This window comes from Rhinoraja longicauda, chromosome 2 (assembly GCF_053455715.1).
Source record: "Rhinoraja longicauda isolate Sanriku21f chromosome 2, sRhiLon1.1, whole genome shotgun sequence".
Classification (NCBI taxonomy): domain Eukaryota; kingdom Metazoa; phylum Chordata; class Chondrichthyes; order Rajiformes; family Arhynchobatidae; genus Rhinoraja; species Rhinoraja longicauda.
In genome coordinates, this window is record NC_135954.1 from 45,758,257 (window position 1) to 45,779,247 (window position 20,991).

The following is a 20,991-nucleotide window of genomic DNA, read 5'->3' on the forward strand; positions in this document are numbered from 1 at the left end:
TTGAGCCAGCACCGCCATTCAATGTGATCATGGCTGATCATCCAAAATCAGTACCCCATTCCTGCTTTTTGCCCATATCCCTTGATTCCTTTAGCCTTGAGCTAAATCTAACACTCTCTTGAAAACATGCAGTGAGTTAGAAACATAGAAAATAGGTGCAGGAGGAGGCCATTTGGCCATTCGAGCCAGCACTGCCATTCATTGTGATCTTGGCTGATCATCTACAATCAGTAACCCGTGCATGCCTTCTCCCCATATCCCTTGAATCCACTAGCCCCTAGAGCTCTATCTAACTCTCTTTTAAATTAATCCAGTGAATTGGCTTCCACTGCCTTCTGTGGCAGAGAATTCCACAGATTCACAACTCTCTGGGTGAAAAAGTTTTTCCTCATCTCAGTCCTGAATGGCCTACCCCTTATTCTTAAACTGTGACCCCCTGGTTCTGGACTCCCCCAACATCGGGAACATTTTTCCTGCATCTAGCCTATCCAATCCTTGAGAATTGTATATGTTTTTATAAGATCCCCTCTCATCCTAAATTCCAGTGAATACAAGCCCAGTCGTCCCATTGTTTCATCATCTGTCAGTCCCACTATCCCAGGAATTAACCTGGTGAACCTATGCTGCACTCCCTCAATAGCAATAATGTCCTTCCTCGAATTAGAAGACCAAAATTGCACACAATATTCCAGGTGCGGTCTCATCAGGGCTCTGTACAACTGCAATAGGACCTCCTTGCTCCTAAACTCATCCTCTCGCAATGAAGGCCAACATGCCATTAGCTTTCTTCACTGCCTGATGTATCTGCATGTTTACTTTGAGTGACAGATGTAGAAGCATACCCAGGTCTCGTTACACCTCCGGCTTTCTTAATCTGACATCATTCAGATTATAATCTGCCTTCCTGTTCTTGCCACCAAAGTGGATAACCTCACATTTATCCATATTATATTGCATCTGCCATGCATCTGCCCACTTACCCAACCTATTCAAGTCACCCTGCAGCCTCATAGCATCCTCTTCACAGCTCGCACTGCCACCCAGCTTTGTATCATTTGCAAACTTGGAGATGTTACATTTATTTCCTTCATATAAATCGTTAATATATATTGTAAATAACTCGGGTCCCAGCACTGAGCCTTGCGGCACCCCACTAGTCACTGCAGTAGGGCCTTATGAGATTATGCACTGTTTCATGAAGGTGGGCCAGAACACGTTTCTCCACAAAACGGGAGGTGGGGGGGGGGAGGATTTAATGGGAATCCGAAATGCAACTTTTTTACACAAAGGGTCGTAGGTATATAGAATGAGCTGCCAGTAGAGGTAGTTGAGGCAGGTACTATCACAATGTTTAAAATACATTTTTGGACAGGTACCTGGATAAGATAGGTTTAAAGGGATATGGGCCAAACACTGGCAGATGGGACATGTTGGTCGGCACGGGCAAGTTGGGCCAAAGGGTCTGTTTCCACGCTGTATGACTCTAAGCCTCTATTGGATTCCACGCAGTTCATCATTTGGATGCAGTCAGGAAACCTAGTGTGGAGGGCATCTATTAGAACTGGCACACATAAAATTCCCATTTGTTAGCACTTACATGGCACAGTGCTGACAGAATGGCAAAGAATAGGCAATGTTTCCTTAACTGAGCACAATATTTTCACATAAGAATGCAATAACATTATCATTCCTTGGAAATGCATATTTGATTTTTGCTGTATTTCAAGGTTCCTAACTAACCATTGCTATATAATCATAGATCACTGTTGCCACAATTAAAAATAAGTATTGCTGTTATGGAAAATTTGTAGTTATAACTTTTGCAAGTATTGATTTAATATTGCTTCTTAAATCTGTGTTCTGCAGTTCTAAGAATCCAGAAGAGGCTGAGCTTGAAGATACCCTCAATCAAGTGGTGAGAACTTTAAAAAATGTTGCCACTCTACTTTAGATGCCAAGATGGGTTTGGCCAGTCGTGTTATGGGTTCATACAACAATATTGCAACTCGTAAAAGAAAATTGAAAAGTCTTTAATGTTTCCCACCTGCAGCTTTTATTTTATTGGAATATCTTGTCCGCAAGCAGCAAGAACAAAATAATATTCTACTTGGACTGAAAAAACACTAATCTTTGTGCAATTGAATTACAGACGAGAATATCTAACCACTTCCCTATAACATTAAATGACTTACCACCACTAAATCATTAACCAGAATCTGGGAGTTAGTTAGCCAGTAAACCGACTGGATGTACAAAACGTACCTCAGTTACTGGAGCAGGTCAGCGAATAGTTGTACTACAAATGGGGCACGTTCCAAGTCACAGCACTTTATTGGATACATTAAGAATGATAGCATGCTTTCCAATTTCCTTCATCGATCCATCAACAGCAGTTCATCGTGATCCTAAACAAATCTGTCTGCGTGATTATCATTCACTCCGTCACTCAGAGGTCAGTGTGAGCTGCCAGAGAAGGTAGTGGAGTCAGGTACACGAGTAGAAAAGATTTAGAGGGATCTGGGCCAAACACGGGCAAATGGGACTAGCTTAGATGGGGCATCCTAGTATGCATGGATGAGTTTGGCCAAAATACCTGTTTCTGTGATGCATGGCTCTCTTACTCTAAATGTGTTATTAAAAAACAATCATTGATTGAATTGGTCATTTTTCAGATGGTGGTATTTAAGTATATTGAAGACAAAGATGTATTTCAGAAGTTCTATGCCAAGATGTTAGCAAAGAGACTGGTTCATCAGAACAGTGCAAGCGATGATGCAGAAGCAAGCATGATCTCCAAACTAAAGGTCAGTGCAGCTTTCTTTGAACTTGATTTTTCCATTAGTGTTCATGTCATCTTGGCTAATATTGGCCATTGCTCTTGGGTTGTTTATCTCTTTTTCAAACCAAAGTTATCAGCGGAGCTGAATTAACTTTTTAAAGTCTTAAATTTAGATATTTGAGTTCTGCGAATAATTCAAATGTATAGAACCTTGGCTTGCCCAATTTCATGTTGATATAAATGCGTATGACAACCTGGTACTTCATTATCTGCTGCGCTGAAAATCGAGGCACTGGCATGGTTTGGATACATGGTGACGATGAGGTTGACCAAGGTTTTGCAGAGTGAAGCCCGCCAAATGTGCTCAATGCTGAACCATTTCAATCACATACTTGTAAACGTATCTAGAATAGCCAAGTGAAGGCTTGTGTAAAGTAATTGTGTCATGTGGGCAGGTTTCAAGCAGTGGCGAAACCAGGAACTGCAGATACTGATTTACCAAAAACAAACACAAAATGCTGGAGTAATTCCGTAGGTCTGGCTGCATCTGTGGAAGACATGGAATGGTGACATTTCACTTCATGACCCTTCTACATACTTCTTCAGTTTCAAACTCCTGGCAGCAAAGGCACTACCCATGCTTACCATCTGTTTTATGAAGATGTGACCAGGCAGATTGATGAGAGCACAGCTCCAGACATTGTCTCTATGGATTTCAGCAAGGCATTTGACAAGATTCTGCATGGTAGGCTGTCCTGGAAGGTTAGATCACATGGGATCCAAGGAGAGCTAGCCAACTGGATAGAAAATTAGCTTCCTGGAAGGAAGCAGAGGATGATGATGGAGGTTGTTTTTCAGACTGAAGGCCTGTGATTAGTGGTGTGCCTCAGGGTTCAGTGCTGGGCCTATTGCTGTTTGTCTTCTACACCAATGATTTGGATGAGAACATACAAGACATGATTAGTAAGTTTGCAGATGACACTACTTTTTCTCCAGAGATGCTGCCTGACGTGCTGAGTTACTAGTGCTCCAGTTTCCTCTCACACTCGAAAGACAAACAGTTTTTTGGATAATTGGCTTCGGTAAAGATTAAAACTAAAGATTAAATAATAAATCACTCATCCAAGAGATTGCGCTACAATAGCAGGTGTTCAAATAAAATCAATCACTAGTTAGTGCATGTCAAAGATAGTAAAAGTTCCTAGTGTGAAGGATAGTGCTAGTGTAAGGGGGTGATCGCAGGTCGGTGTAGACTCGATGGGCCGAAGAGCCTGTTTCCACATTGTATCTCAAGTCTAAAAGAGAGGTTGAGCTGGCTTGGACTTAAGGAAGGAATAGGGTAGAATTAGGCCATTTGGCCCATCAAGTCTACTCCGCCATTCAATCATGGCTGATCTATCTCTCCCTCCTAACCCCCCATTCTCTCTCCTGCCTTCTCTCCATAACCTCTGACACCTGTTTTGATCAAGAATGGTATCTACCTCTGCCTTATAAATATCCACTAACGGCCTCCACAGCCTTCTGTGGCAAAGAATTCCACAGATTCACCATCCTCTGACTAAAGAAATTTCTCCTCATCTCCTTCCCAAAAGAACATCCTTTCATTCTGAGGCTATGACCTCTAGTTCTAGACTCTCCCACCAAAGGAAACATCCTCTCCAAGGACTATTCCTTGGAGCACAAAAGGATGAGGAGTGATCTTGTAGAGGTGTATAAGATCACGTGAGGAATAGTTAGGGTAAATGCACCATATCTCTTCCCCAAGGAAATCAAGAACCTGAGGACATAGGTTTAAGGTGAATGTGGAAAGATTTAACAGGAACCTAAGGGGCAAAGTTTTTACACAAAGGGTGGTAGGTATTTGGAAAGGAGGAAGTAGTTGAGGGCAGGTACTATCAGAACTTTTAAAAAGCATCTGGACAGGTACATGGGTAGGATGGGTTTAGAAGGATACTAGACCAAGTGGACCCGTTGGGGCCCAAACCTCTCCTGCATTGGTGCAGCATCCTCCCCCCACCCCCTCTCCCCCCTCCTCGCATCCCTCCCCCCCCCCCCCCCACCATACCCCTCAACCCCCCCTTATCTTCCCCCCTCTTTCCACCCCACTCCCTCCCTCCCTAGGAGATAGATTTAAACTTTAAAATGATAATAACTTAAAAAATATAAGACTGATTTCAATGAAACCTTCCATTAGCACCAAAGGGACAACGGTGAGTAAGGTGGGCCTAAAATTGTTGCGCTATCGGGTACTGTTTTGTCTGTAGTTCAGAAACAAACAAACAAGAGTTTTAGTATATAGAAGATGGGTCAAACACAGGCAGGTGGGACGAGTGCAGATGGGGCATGTTGGTCGGTCCAAGATGCTTTACTGCTTCTGAGTGCTCTGATGTTCAGACCCATTTAGAAGCTACTAAATATGAAGTTATTAAAACTTTAACCAAGACTTTAAAAAAACTAACACTTAAAGCATTATAAATAATAAAGATTATTACTGTGGCACAAATAATCAAAGAAAAAGTATGTAAAATCTCAATTTGAAGTCATTGGGTTTGCAGATTGTGTGTCAGATTTAACCTAGAACAGGATCTGAGAGTAGATTTCCCCGCAAGAGCTCCTGCTCTGCCTCCAGGCACCCACAATCAAACCATGGTCAGCATGTTCAGGTTTTCCAAATTCATGTAGGATTCCCAAACTCCCCACAACTACAAGAGTAAATGCTGGCAGTTCCATACAGAACTGCTGGCAAAACCCAGCAAGCAAGTCACGGGCCATATGTTTTGTGAACACATAAAACCCATGCCAATTGGCAGTTGCTTTGAAATGCACTCGCAAGTGATTGATTTTTTTTGAACACCTCTGTTGTAGTACAGTCTTTTGGATGAGTGACTTATTATTGCTGCAAATGGCACAATTTCTTATTTGCAACTTTACTGCATCTATTTAATTACAACTTAATACTTAATTTTACTGCATTCTACCAATGTTGTAGAATTATATTTTTACAATTTAGACAATAGACAATAGGTGCAGGAGTAGGCCATTCGGCCCTTCGAGCCAGCACCGCCATTCAGTGTGATCATGGCTGATCATTCACAACTAGTACCCCGTTCCTGCCTTCTCCACATATCCCTTGACTTCACTATCTTTAAGAGCTCTATCTAGCTCTCTCTTGAAAGCATCCAGAGAATTGGCCTCCACTGCCTTCTGAGGCAGAGAATTCCATAGATTTACACCTCTCGGACTGAAAAAGATTTTCCTCGTCTCCGTTCTAAATGGTCTACCCCTTATTCTTCAACTGTGACCCCTGGTTCTGGAATCCCCCAACATTTGGAACATGTTTCCTGCCTCTAACATGTCCAATCCCTTAATAATCTTATATGTTTCAATAAGATCCCCTCTCATCCTAAATTCCAGCGTATACAAGCCTAGTCGCTCCAGTCATGACGACAGTCCCGCCATTCCGGGAATTAACCTAGTGAATCTATGCTCCACGCCCTCAATAGCAAGAATGTCCTTCCTCAAATTTGGAGACCAAAACTGCACACAGTACTCCAGGTGCGATCTCACTAGGGCCCTGTACAACTCAACTCCTCTTATCATAAAGGCCAACATGCCATTAGCTTTCTTCACTGCCTGCTGTACCTGCATGCTAACTTTGTGACTGATGAACAAGGACACCCAGATCTCTTTATTTCTGTAATTCTGTTTATTTTACACAATAAACAGAATTACCCAGAATATCTTTATTGAATAGTTTATCAGGACATTGGAATGAATTAAACTTAACTGATTAGCTGTTTTCTTTATATTTAAGCAAGCCTGTGGCTTTGAGTATACCTCGAAACTACAACGAATGTTTCAAGATATTGGTGTGAGCAAGGACTTGAATGAACAATTTAAAAAACATTTGTCTAACTCGGAACCACTTGATTGTAAGTACAAGTTGTGAATAATGATCTGTCAGTTGCTTGGTACAGAGTGTTTATGTATTTTCATTATGTAAGCCACCCTACTTTATGGCAGTTCAGGTAATGGAAATTCAACGTTATGGAATTTGCAAATCGCTAACGAAAAACCTGGGATATGAATTTTTTTAAATTCTCACAAATTTACGTGGAAAAAATTAAATACAGTTTTATTTTCACTTGCATTTCTTGGTGCCTGCACAGATAACACGGCTTTGAGTTAAGGATAATTGCAATATGAACCGTTTTCTAAGAACACAAACTCCTCCATAACAGGGAGGGTGACCTGCATTGAAAATATAACAAGGGCAACATTGAAACCGTGTAACTTTCATTAAGAATTACATTTCTAAGGGTTAAGGCAGAGAGTTAGTAATGTGTGAACATTTCGATAAGCGTCAGAAATCCTCATATTCATTGGTTAGTGAAGGATTAACCTTTTAAAGTGGATTATTGCCACCTTTAAATAGCACCAAGAGCAATTTCATTTAAACATTTCAAACATTGTGTAGTATTATCACGCCTGCATAAATGTAGGGTTATTTCCTTGCGATTTTGGGTGTTCTCGTCGACTTTGTTGTAGTTTGATGTTTTGATTCAACATCGTATCACAAGTATTTTCTTTAATAAATATATTTTTCTTTCCCTTCAGTGGATTTCAGTATTCAGGTTTTAAGCTCCGGTTCTTGGCCCTTTCAGCAATCTTGTACATTTGCACTTCCATCTGAGGTAAACAATATGTTTTGCTGCTCATTTCTAGTTGTTATGTGCTTTATAAATAATAGTAAAAATGAATAAAACTATCAACTAACTACCAGCTTTCTGTTATTGCAGTTGGAACGGAGTTACCAGAGGTTCACAGCTTTCTATGCTAGTCGGCACAGTGGTCGGAAGTTGACATGGCTCTACCAGTTGTCTAAAGGAGAGCTAGTCACAAACTGCTTTAAGAATAGATATACCTTACAGGTGAGATGTGTTAAATAGTCTTAAGTAATTGGCAGGGTTTGGGTATTGCCACAAAATGTATAATGCACTACCTAGAAAAATTGTCATATGAACCAATTTAAGGTTATTATAATTAATAATTTCTTTTTAGAATATAAATAAGATACATAAAGCATCTTTCAGTGGAGAAAGTCAGGATGTTCTAAGGTTTATAATGATACAAATTGTTGAGCACTGTTACTTTTTGTCACAATTAACTAACTTTGATACTCGAGCAATAGAGTGTGATTTCCAAATCATGACTGAATACATAGTATAAGAAGATAACTGCAGATGCTGATACAAATCGAAAGTATTTATTCACAAAATGCTGTAGTAACTCAGCAGGTCAGGCAGCATCTCGGGAGAGAAGGAATGGGTGACGTTTCGGGTCTGAAGAAGGGTCTCGACCCGAAACGTCACTCATTCCTTCTCTCCCGAGATGCTACCTGACCTGCTGAATTACTCCAGCATTTTGTGAATAAATATCATGACTGAATACTTTTTGTTGGATAAAAGTCTGTATTTTCTTTAGAAAAAGGCTTTCATGTCTATCCAAGCCATTTCAATAAATATAAAAGTAAATATTTACCAAATGCTGAAAATCTGAAATAAAAACTGAAGCTGCTAGAATTCCTGAAAGTCAGTTAGCATCCGTGGAGAAATAAACACAAATTCTACTTCTTATCGTGTCCACACATGTTAGATATTGTATTTCAGCCAAAACTGAACACAACTCGTAGCAATATCATTGTTCTCTGCGAGGTCCTCAGCTTTGCATTCGTGCTCCAATAGAAGACATCTCAATAGGTGCTCCATAGTTTGTCAAGTCAAGTCAAGTCAAGTCAAGTCAATTTTATTTGTATAGCACATTTAAAAACAACCCACGTTGACCAAAGTGCTGTACATCTGATTAGGTTCCAATGGAAAAAAAAAAGAAACATACAGTAGCACGCAAACAGTTCACAGCGCCTCCTCAATGAGCCTCAAACGCTAGGGAGTAGAAATAGGTTTTGAGCCTGGACTTAAAGGAGTCGATGGAGGGGGCAGTTCTGATGGGGAGAGGGATGCTGTTCCACAGTCTAGGAGCTGCAACCGCAAAAGCGCGGTCACCCCTGAGCTTAAGCCTAGACCGCGGGATAGTGAGTAGCCCCAAGTCGGCCGACCTGACGGACCTGGAGTTAGAGAGGGGGGTTAGAAGATTTTCGATGTGGGGGGGGAGTGTCCATTTAGGGCTTTATACGTGAATAGGAGGAGCTTGAAGTTGATTCTGTACCGTACAGGGAGCCAGTGGAGAGAGGCCAGAATCGGGGTGATGTGGTCCCTTTTACGGGTACCCGTCAGGGGTCTCGCTGCGGCGTTTTGGACCAGTTGCAGGCGGGACAGGGAAGATTGGCTGATCCCAGTGTATAGGGAGTTGCAGTAGTCTAGGCGGGAGGAAATGAAAGCGTGAATGATTTTTTCTGTGTCGTCGAATTGGAGGAAAGGTTTGACTTTAGCTATGGTTCGAAGTTGGAAGAAGCTGGCTTTTACCACAGCGTTGACTTGCTTATCAAATTTTAATGCAGAGTCAAATATCATGCCAAGGTTTTTGACATGCGGTTTGACTAGGCAGGATAGACTTCCAAGACTGCCTGTTATCAATTTGATGGAGTCGGGGGGGCCGAATAGGATGACCTCAGACTTGCTCTCATTTAATTGGAGGAAGTTCTGTGCCATCCAACATTTTATGTCCTCAAGGCAGTGTGAGAGGCTGTTTAAATTTGACTGGTTGTTGGGTTTCAGGGGGAGGTAAAGCTGAGTGTCATCGGCATAGCAGTGGAAAGAAATGCCGTGCCTTTGAATGATTTGGCCAAGGGGGAGCATGTATAGAGAGAAGAGAATGGGGCCTAGGATGGAGCCTTGTGGAACTCCGCAGGAGAGGCTAGCTGGAGCAGAGGAATAACTGCCTATGTTGATGGCGAAACTCCTATCTTTGAGGTACGAAGCGAACCAGCTCAGGGCAGTGCCATCAATGCCAACCGCCTCCGGAGACGGTCAATAAGGATGGTGTGGTCCACTGTATCGAACGCTGCGCTGAGGTCGAGAAGTAGCAGGATTGCACAGTCGCCGGTGTCGATGGATAGAAGCAGGTCGTTGTGTACCTTCAACAAGGCAGACTGTGCTGTGGTGGGCTCTGAAACCTGACTGGAAACTTTCCAGGATGGTATTTTGGTGCAGGTAGGGCACTAATTGGTTTAGAATTGCCTTTTCAAGGACCTTTGACAGGAATGGCAGTTTGGAAATGGGTCTGTAGTTGCTAGGCAAGGTGGGGTCTAGGTTAGGTTTTTTCAGTAGGGGCTGGACCACCGCGTGCTTGAAACTGGTTGGAACAGTGCCAGTGGCCAGAGAACTGTTGATAATAGAGAGGATGCTGGGACCAGCTATTGCAATGACATCCTTCAGAAGGGCAGTGGGGGCAGGATCAAGGGGGCAGGTTGCAGGTTTCATAGCGGAGACAAGCTTTGCAAGGGAGGATAGAGTGACGGGTTGGAAGCAGTCCAATTTAGATGAACAGACTAGTGAGACAGCTAGGTCACGGGTGGGAGGGGAAATGTTCATTCTAATGTTCTCAACTTTGTTGGTGAAAAATTTAGCGAATTCTTCGCACTTAGCAGGGGACCCAACTAAGCTGGTACTGGGGGCGGGACATATGACAGAGGTAATTGTTCTAAATAGGACCTTGGAGTTATGAAAGTTTTTGGAAATAAGGTCGGAGAAGTATTGTGCTCTAGCAGACTTTACTGCTTCCTGGTATTTGAGAAGATTGTTTCTCAGAATTTCGAAGGAAATTTGAAGCTTGTCACATTTCCACCTCCTTTCTGATTTTCTGCACTCCCTTCTTAGGGCTTTGGTGGAGTCATTGAGCCACGGCCGACCTTTGGGCTTAGGCTTTTTCATTTTAAGGGGAGCGATAGAATCCAGGATGGAAGAGCAAGTGATATTAAATAAAGAGGCGAGATCCTCAGTGCTGAGATGGGGGGGAGAGGCCTCAATAGTGCAGATGTTGGGGGCAGCTGTGAGAGCCTCGGAGAATTTACTGGCAGTCAATGAATTTATGTCGCGGGAGTAGCGAACAGGGAGATGAGATTTTGCGGGAGATAAAGACAGAGATGCGTCAAAATTGATAGCGCTGTGGTCCGATAGACAGGCTTCAGTAGTTTCAATGTTGTTGATTGGGAATCCGGACGATAACACTAGGTCGAGAGTATGGCCTAACTTGTGAGTGGGTCCCGTGGTGTGAAGAGTCAGATTGAAGGACTCAACCAGGTGCATAAATTCACTCACAAGAGGCTTAGTGGGACAGCAAACATGAATATTAAAGTCACCAAGAATCATGATCCAGTCAAATTTGGGCAAAATGCTAGAAATCAGATCAGCAAATTGGGTGATGAAGTCCTTATGCATTTTTGGTGGGCGATACACAAGAACAATTAAGAGGGGATAGGCTAGGCCTACTTTAATTAGTTGCACCTCGAAACTGGAGAAATGATCAGCGTTCAGGAGGCGGCAGTTGAAATGTTTCTTAAACACAGTGGCTAAGCCCCCACCGCGTCCGGAGAGCCTAGGCGAGGTGAAGAAGTTACAGTTATCAGGACAGATTTCCACGAGTGGAGCAAGCTCACCAGGGTTAAGCCAGGATTCTGTGAGCAGTAAGAAGTCCAATCCACGGGTGATGAAGAAGTCGTTGAGGATGAAGGTCTTGTTCTGTAGGTTCAGTGCCACATATTCAGTAACTATATTGCTCTTTTGAATGTATTAAGATTGGCTTATAAAACCGTTTAGCCTTGAACATGGACCTTCTGTGTCAAACATATTATATATCATATGTATTACTGCTATAAATGTTTGCCTACCTGCGTTTATCAGTATTAGAGGGAAGTCATCAATCTTCTGATAGAATACACTGCCTGATTAATTCCTTTGGATAGTTGAAACGAAGCAGCAAATTGTTATATCTTGCTTAGGTAAACTTGCCTACAGTTTAAAAAAAGGTTAATTATTGATTTGTGTCCCATTTATAACCTTCCCAAGCTATCCTTAATATTACAAGCAATCTAATTATCAATAGATTTTATTGGAATTAATTGGCAAGAGTTTCTGAACAGAGTTGTCTGGCAGTCTTCACTAGAAATACCTCCGTCAAAGGTTTCAATTCTCTTAAGGTTTGTGGGTAACGTTTGAGCGCAAGCATCTATAAATAAGATGTCATTTTCGTAGTTGAGAGCAGAATCTGTACTTGCATGAGAAAACTTTTTCCGTAATCTATCTGGAGCTCTGCTAGCAAGGAAGTTTGTCACCCTCTGAAGACGTCTTTGGTACTTTGTTCTTTGAAAAAAACAGATCAATGGCAGTTGAGTTATCAATTAATTTACATTAATAATTTTGTCCTTGTTGATATTTGAGAAGATATTATCGGGAAAGATAACCACAGCCTATAATTCCTCCACAGGTATCCCTCCACCCCCTCAGTCATCTAGTGGTGACTAGACAATGCTCAGATTAATTAATTTTTGTAACTATTTCCATTCTATAGCCTCCCCTTGTGAAGCAAAGTTTTTGTATTATGTACAGTAAAACTCCAATCCAGCATGTTCAGGACTTTGGTGCTGCTAGACGAGCAGATTTTCTGGACTATTGAATGTTATTCCCATTTATCCTCCAGTTGTGGCGGGCCGAGCCACTTTGGTATCGAACCGTCGTTTGTCAGGCTCGAACTCTTGCGTGGACCGGGTGTGATCTGGACCGACCAATCACGCGGTCAGGGGGGCGGCCGTCGTGTGCCAGGAGAACAAAGGATTTGGCAATTGGGATTTGAACTCGGGCAGGCGCGGGTGAGCGACAGGGGTTGTATTTGGTTATTGATTGACTAATCTTCTGGAATTTTTTGAGGATGTGACAAGTAAAATGGATGAAGTGGAGCCAGTGGATGTAGTGTATCTAGACTTTCAGAAAGCCTTTGATAAGGTCCTGCACGGGAGATTGGTGACTAAAATTAGAGCACATGGTATTGGGGGTAGGGTGTTGACATGGACAGAAAATTGGTTGGCAGACAGGAAGCAAAGAGTAGGTGTAAACGGGTCCTTTTCAGAATGGCAGACAGTGGCGAGCGGAGTGCCGCAAGGCTCGGTGTTGGGGCCGCAACTGTTTACCATATATATTAAAGATTTGGAGGAGGGAATTAGAAGCAACACTAGCAAGTTTGTGGATGACACAAAGCTGGGTGGCAGTGTAAACTGTGAAGAGGATGTTAGGAGATTGCAGGGTGACCTCGACAGGTTGAGTGAGTGGGCAGATGTGTGGCAGATGCAGTATAATATAGATAAATGTGAGGTTATCCATTTTGGCGGCAAAAACAAGGAGGCAGATTATTTTCTCAATGGAGTTAGGTTAGGTAAGGGGGAGGTGTAGCGAGACCTGGGTGTCCTTGTACACCAGTCACTGAAAGTTGGCGTGCAGGTCAGCAGGCAGTGAAGAAAGCTAATGGAATGTTGGCCTTTATAACAAGAGGATTTCAGTATAGGAGTAAAGAGGTTCTCCTGCAGTTGTATAGGGCCCTGATAAACCACATCTGGAGTATTGTGTACAGGTTTGGTCTCCTAATTTGAGGAAGGACATCCTTGTAATTGAGGCAGTGCAGCGTAGGTTCACGAGATTGATCCCTGGGATGGCGGGACTGTCATATGAGGAAAGATTGAAAAGACTAGGCTTGTATTCACTGGAGTTTAGAAGGATGAGAGGGGATCTTATAGAAATATATAAAATTATAAAAGGACTGGACAAGCTAGATGCGGGAAAAATGTTCCCAATGTTGGGCGAGTCCAGAACCAGGGGCCACAGTCTTAGAATAAAGAGGAGGCCATTTAAAACTGAGGTGAGAAAAAACTTTTTCACCCAGAGAGTTGTGAATTTGTGGAATTCTCTGCCACAGAGGGCAGTGATAGCCAAATCACTGGATGAATTTAAAAGAGAGTTAGATAGAGCTCAAGGGGCTAGTGGATGGAGGGATATGGGGAGAAGGCAGGCACGGGTTATTCATTGGGGACGATCAGCAATGATCACAATGAATGGCGGTGCTGGCTCGAAGGGCCGAATGGCCTCCTCCTGCACCTTTTTTCTATGATTAAACAGAATGTTTACACAATGCGTGGACCTCTACAGTGGTGACCCCAACAATCCAAAATGGCCTATTTTGGATTGTATCATGTCTGCAGCCGACAACCCAGACCAGCAGCACGCAGTTTCCATCTAAATGCCCGCTTTATGGACATCACAGCCCCACGTCTGGTTTCAACTGGCTGAAGCCCAGTTCCACATCCGCCAGGTCACCGCCGATGCCACCAAATACTATTAAGTGGTCAGTGCGCTGGACCAGGGCACTGCCGGCCACAAAATCGATTACCTTCGCCAGCCGACGGCAAGTACGAGGGCCTCAATACGCTCCTCATGCGCACTTTCGGTCTCAGTCGCCGCGACAGGGCAACCAAACTCCTGCACATGGAGGGCCTAGGTGGCTGCAAGCCATCCGTGCTTATGGATGAAATGCTCGCCTTAATGGACGGACGCAAGTCCTGCCTCCTGTTCGAACAGGTTTTCCTCGAGCATATGCCTGAGGACATTCGCCTGCTCCTCGCGGACGAGGATTTCACCGACCCCCGACGGCTGACAGCCCGTGCGGACGTGCTATGGCAGGCGAAACAGCAGGGTGGCGCCACCATCAGCCGGGTGGCGGCGGTGCCTCGGCAGGTCAAGCGGCCGGGCCCAGCCTGCACCAAAGGTGCGGCAGTGAAGCCGGCCACGAGCAACGCCGGCAAGGGTGAGTGGTGCTGTTACCACCAAAGATGGGGTTCCACAGCCCACTGATGCCGACCACCCTGCGCACATCCCGGGACACGCCTCGGCTGGCCGCCAGTAGTGGCTGCAGCCGTTCAGAAGCATCACCTCCTCTACACGTGGGATCATCATTCTGGGTGGCGTTTTCTCGTGGACACAGGAGCAGAGGTCAGTGTTTTGCCCCCATCAGGGGCCTACACTCATTCCAGAAAGAGGGGGCCTTCTCTGACTGCCGCCAACGGCAGCAACATCAAAACATACGGGGTCCGCATGATCCCGCTCAACTTCAACTCTTGTCACTTAAAGTGGCTCTTTACTATCGCCGACGTCTCCCAACCGCTGCTGGGCACCGATTTCCTCCGGTGGTCGACGTGAAGGGACAACGTCTCGTCAATTCTGAGACATTCGAGTCGATCGCCTTGCACCACGCCGAATTGACTGCGCCACATCTCGGCTTGGTGCCCTCCAACGACGAGTACGCCAGGATCTTGGCCGATTTCACCGACATGAGAACCCTCCAGTTCACAACGGCCAGCCCAAGCATGGGGTGAAGCACTATATCCCCACCACCGGACCGCCACTCCATGTGCTATAACAACTGATAAATTTTTAAGCTGGCAGCCTCTCGCCTTTTTCAGTTGTCACCTGAGGACCCCCCCCCCCCCCCGAGCAGAAATACAGCGCTTTCGACCAGGAGCTCCTTGCGCTCTACCTGGCCATCTGGCATTTCTGCTACTTTCTCGAGGGCAGGGATTTCACAGCTTTTACCAACCAGCACCTGGTGATCCACTTCTCTGTATTAAATTCCATCAACCATTCCTCCGCCCACCTGGTCAATCGATCCAGGTCCTGCTGCAATCTTTCACAACCATCTTCACTATCTGCAAAACCACTCACTTTTGCATCATCAGCAAACTTGCTAATCTTGCCCTGTACGTTCTTATCCAAATCATTGATGTAGATGACAAACAGTAACGGGCCCAGCACCGAATCCTGAGGCACACCACTAGTCACAGGCCGAGAAGCAACCTTCCACCATCAAATGACTTTCTGCCTATTCATAAATGTACATAGGCCTTTATGAGTCATTAGTTGTTGATTTGATAATCTTGGTCATAGGGAACTTGATCAATGAGCAAAACTCTATTCCCATCTCCCCAGCTAATCAATTTATTTGGAAATGGACATCTGACCTAAATATCAAGTTATGACCCTTTTGGAAAACATCAGGTTGAATATTATTTCATTTTCTGAACCTGTGGCTTTTTTGTAATGTTTTGATGAGGTGACCACATATTTTTGACTTTCACTTCATGACCCATACCATCTGTCACAGTTTCTTTAAAAGACTATTTTTATTAACCCAATTTGATCCTGACCTGACGATCTTCTCACGTCATTGTTTTTGAATATTGGAAGTTTTCTGATGTGTTGTCAGATGAGAAGCTGGGGTATTTAACTACAGAACAAATGGCTGAGATTTTTTGGTTGAAACAACTGCAATGGTTTAGCTGCATTTTGAAGAATGTTTAAAATCAAGATATTTTTATATTTCTTCAGAAATTAGAAAAAAACATTTGATAAAATAAAACAAGTTGATCGTTTCAGAAATTGGATTGAAAAATAACAGTGGCAGAGCATTTCTTATGCAATGTACCAGTGGATTAGAATGATGGTTTTACATAGGAAGGTAATGGGCAGGTATTCCTGATTTACAAAGCTGCAGTGCTAAAAAGATATTGAATGAATACTATCTTCCTGGATTTATCTATGGCAATCTCAGTTCACTCTGTATTTGATGAAATGGTTTTGTCAGCTCTGACATCTTACTTTTAAAGGAAGGAAATGGGACCTGAAAGCTATGGAAAAGAATTGTGAGTCAAGGCAACGGAAAGGACAGTAAAGTGGCACAGCTAGGTGACCTGCATCTTCAGCTCCAGTGACTTGGGTTCATTTCTGTCTTCTTGTGTTGTTTGTATGGAGTTTGCATGTTATCCATGCACGGGGTTTCTTCTGCGTGCTCCAAATTCTTCTCACATCCCAGAAATGTGGGTTGATCGGTTGCAGATGCTGTAAATTCTCACTTGTGTGTAGGTGAGTGGTAGAATTTGGGGGGAAAATAAAACAGGATTTGTGTAGAGGTTTGTTGGTTGGCGTGGACTCATTAAGCTGAAGATCCGGTTTCTGTCAGCATAATTCAATGACTCGGAATTATATATGCTGGTTTATTCTCATATAAATGATCATTCTTGCATTTCATCCAGCATTCTTGGTGCGGGGGATTTTCAGCAGCAGTTATTTGGACATGTAGAGATAGAATTTTAGAAGCCAACTAGCCAAAAAACGATTTCAGATTTTGTATCATGCAATGAAGAAGAGTTCATTAATAATCTAGTGGTAAAGAAGTGTTTAGGAAACAATGTCCAAAAAAGAGCAAGAATATTACATTAAGTTTGTAAATAATGTTGTTCATTCCAATGCTAGGCTCTTAAATGTACAAAGGAAACAATGGATGTATGAGGAGTGAGTGGACTTTGGTTGATTAGGAAATTACATTTAAGAAAATACAATGGACAGTTAAGGGCTAGTGTTTTAAGAAGTAAAACATGATTTCATCAGCAGCTGACAGGAGAAAATAAAGACGGTATTAAGTCAAAAGAAGAGGGTTATAACGTTAGAAACAGAGTGCTGGAGTAACTCAGCAGATCAGGCAGCATCTCTGGAGAATATTGATAGGTAATGTTTCAGATCAGGACAGTCCCAAGCCTACCTATGTTCTCCAGGGATGCTGCTTGACCCAATTAATTACTCCAGCATGTATGTCCTTATTCTAAAGACCAGCATCTGCAGTTCCTTGTTTTTAACAGGGTTATAGAGTTGCTGTTTATGGATTGGAACATTTTAGAACTCATCAACGAAGTCTCAAGAAGTTGATTAAGAAAGGCAAGAAAATATAAGAGTGAATTAGCAAGATGAACAAAAATGGACTGGAAGAATTTCTATTGGTGGGCAAAAAGAAAAAGACTAGCAAGGGCAGGTGTTGATGCATACCACAGTTGGGTGAACTTATAATGGGAAATGAAAATGCCACTGAAAGTAAATACTTTGCTTTGTGAAGGAAGACAGAAAAATATTCATCAGAAATACGAGCGTGCCGGGTGTCCAGTGAGAATGAAAAAACGAAGAAAATCATTTTTAAAGTAATAATATTAGAGAATCTGGTGACATTGCAGGACACTTTTTGTAATAGAGAATGTGTGGGAGGAATGGATTGAAAATAAGGGGGTTTCCTGATACGGTGGGACCAAATGAGTTAATGTTGCAGTTACAAGCACACTGTGGGTGTTGCTGATAGCAAAGCTATGGGGCTTGCCCAGCTGGTCAGACTGTATTAAGAGAATAAAAATGCTGAGGTAAAATAATAGAGGGCCGGTTCTAAACAAAGATAAAGAAAGAGTGAGTTGCTTGAAGTTGGAGAATCCAATATTGAGTCGGTTCGGCTTCTTGTGCCCAGATGTAAAATGAGGTGCTATTCCTCAAGGATGCTTTGGGCCTTGTTTTAACAGTATAGGCTACAGTCAAATGGTCAGAGTGGAGGTGGGTTGAGATGGCAATTGGAAACTGAGCGTCTCACTTCCGCAGAACTAATACTATTGCCCAAACTATACAGAAAAGGTTCTGTACTTTTTCATACCTCTAGTTTCCCCCTCGCCCATACTCTCGGTCTGAAGAAGGGTCTCGACCCGAAACGACACCCATTCCTTTTCACCAGAGATGACGCCCGACCCGCTGAGTTGCTCCAGCCTTTTGTGTCTATCTATAGTTGTCATAAATATGTGACAACTAACATTATGATGAGGAACAGTCCTTTGGGGATACCAAAGATCTCATCATTTGAATGGGAGAGAAGCATTATAGTGTCTGTTTTGCATTCTTCCACCGATGGTGAGAATCTTTCAATGTTTGCCAAGTCATTGTGTTGCTTTGTAGGAAATGCTTGGTCCGAGCCTATTTTACCACACCACCTTCTCCAATCTGCCCTAAGCCACCACCCCTCCTCTCTTTAAATAGGTCTCTTCATCCATTCCTCGATCTTCTATTCCCACCTCTCCTACTCCCATCATTTGCTCTATCAGTCTCTTGATTGCCAATCTCAAGTCTTCCTTCTGTTGTGGCAACCATTTCAAAGATGTAGTTGCTAACCTCTTGTGTTGTCTGCTTGACGTTTGTATTTTCAGTATAATCACATATAACCCCATCTGTGCTGGTTTTTCTCATAACTCAAAAATGTTTTGAGATGGCCGCTGTCAATTGCCCCTGGTATGGATGGCAGGACAATCGGGACTGTTGATGGGTAAATGGCAGAGAATAGGTTGTAGGGAAATAAACAGGAGAATGGAATTGATGGTCTTGTAGCATCGCATTGACCTGATGGGCTGCATGGTCTCCTGTTTGTAAAGAAAATGATTGGGGAAAAAACTGCATGGACCATTTGGGGCAGTGTTATGTACTTTAAGTTTGAAATTCTTGCTCTGTAACCTATTTAATTCCCTTTTGTACTATTGACTTTTTACCTTCAGTGTTTATCTTGAAATCTATTTACTGAATTTTAAGCCACAACAATTTTCAACATGTATTTTGCCAGAAATAATACAGCTGGAATGATGTCAAGTTTATTGAAATGTATTTCTTTAGATGCAAGTTTTTGTTTTTTGTTTTATACAGTCCACAAAACAGGCTATACAGCAGTTTAATGCCTTTGAATTTGTTTTTGGCACAACCACGTTTTTTATTATTCTAACTGATTCCTTATTGAGAATTAAAGTCTTGAAATATGGGGAAAAAAAGGGTGGGACATTGGTAGAGTGGTAGTACAAATAATACAAATTATCATACAATAATAGGCAAGGCAGATATTTGTCTGGATCTTCAAAATAAATCCTCAGAATTTAATTTACTTTTATATTCAAAGGCATCCACATTCCAGATGGCAATCCTACTTCAATATAACACGGAGGACGCCTATACTGTTCAACAATTGACGGACAGCACTCAAATCAAAATGGTGAGAAGACATCTTGACACCTTTGGGATAATGTCGGTACCACGCTAGTTAAATCTTTTCCTCTTGGTAATCTGCTGTGAAAATTAAGGTGTCATGTTTTTTTTAAATTGTGTTAGAATAGCTGGTCTTTATCTGCTTCATTGTGAGGTGAAATGTTTTTCAATTTTGCAATTCCACTCATTTTTTGTTTTGAAAATATTGATTTCAGGATATACTGGTACAGGTTTTACAGATACTTTTGAAGTCCAAACTACTGGTAAGTGCCGTTTTGTTATTTTGAGACCATTGTCAATTAGTAATCAAATACACAACTCGTCTTAGTCACCTGTTTTGTTTGTTTAGGTTTTGGAAGATGAAAATGCAAATGTGGATGAAGTAGAAATGAAGCCAGACACATTAATTAAACTGTACTTGGGGTACAAAAAGTAAGCAATGAAGAAGTAGTGAAAATCAGAGCTGTTGAGCTTCTGTTTAGCATTGTATTTCCTAAACTGAGCTGTTTCTTGCAGTAAAAAGCTGAGGGTGAACATTAATGTGCCGATGAAGACTGAACAAAAACAAGAACAGGAGACTACACACAAAAATATTGAAGAAGATAGGAAATTGTTGATTCAGGTAAGTCCTTTCTGATTAAAAAAAAAAATATATATATATCTTGATTTGAGCATTATATTTTATTGGCCTTTTCATAATCAGGCCTGATTGCAACAGGCATATATTTTTAAATGTGTTAGTTGTATGTTTTCCCAAAAAATAATTAACATAGAAAATAGGTGCAGGAGGGGGTCATTCATCCCTTCGAGCCAGCACCGCCTTTCATTGTGATCATGGCTGATCTTCCCCAATCAATACCCCGTGCCTGCCTTCTCCCCATATCCCTTGATTCCACTAGCCCCGAGAGCTCTATCTAACTCTCTCTTAAATCCATCCAGTGATTTGGCTTCCACTGCCCTCTGTGGCAGAGAATTCCACAAATTCACAACTCTCTGGGTGAAAAAGTGTTTTCTCACCTCAGTTTTAAATGGCCTCCCCTTTATTCTAAGACCCCTGGTTCTGGACTCGCCCAACATTGGGAACATTTTTCCTGCATCTAGCTTGTCCAGTCCTTTTATAATTTTGTACAAGGACACCCAGGTCTCGCTGCACCTTCCCCTTACTTCCTAACTCAATTGAGATAATAATCTGCCTCCTTGTTTTTGCCACCAAAGTGGATAACCTCACATTTATCTATATTATTATACTGCATCTGCCACGCATCTGCCCACTCACTCAACCTGTCCAGGTCACCCTGCAACCTCCTAACATCCTCTTCACAGTTTACACTG

General features: G+C 42.6%; 1 protein-coding gene across 2 annotated transcripts in view; it reads left to right on the top strand.

The window, feature by feature from the left end:
* cul1b (cullin 1b) overlaps positions 1 to 20,991 on the top strand; it is a 93,056-nt gene that overhangs the window by 64,379 nt on the left and 7,686 nt on the right. For both annotated transcript variants that reach the window (XM_078418417.1, XM_078418411.1), the window contains exons 12-20: positions 1,867 to 1,915; positions 2,673 to 2,804; positions 6,594 to 6,711; positions 7,397 to 7,473; positions 7,579 to 7,710; positions 19,574 to 19,666; positions 19,875 to 19,922; positions 20,009 to 20,091; positions 20,176 to 20,281. In XM_078418417.1, the coding sequence (XP_078274543.1) occupies positions 1,867 to 1,915; positions 2,673 to 2,804; positions 6,594 to 6,711; positions 7,397 to 7,473; positions 7,579 to 7,710; positions 19,574 to 19,666; positions 19,875 to 19,922; positions 20,009 to 20,091; positions 20,176 to 20,281 (838 nt within the window). The remainder of the gene's footprint in view (positions 1 to 1,866; positions 1,916 to 2,672; positions 2,805 to 6,593; positions 6,712 to 7,396; positions 7,474 to 7,578; positions 7,711 to 19,573; positions 19,667 to 19,874; positions 19,923 to 20,008; positions 20,092 to 20,175; positions 20,282 to 20,991) is intronic.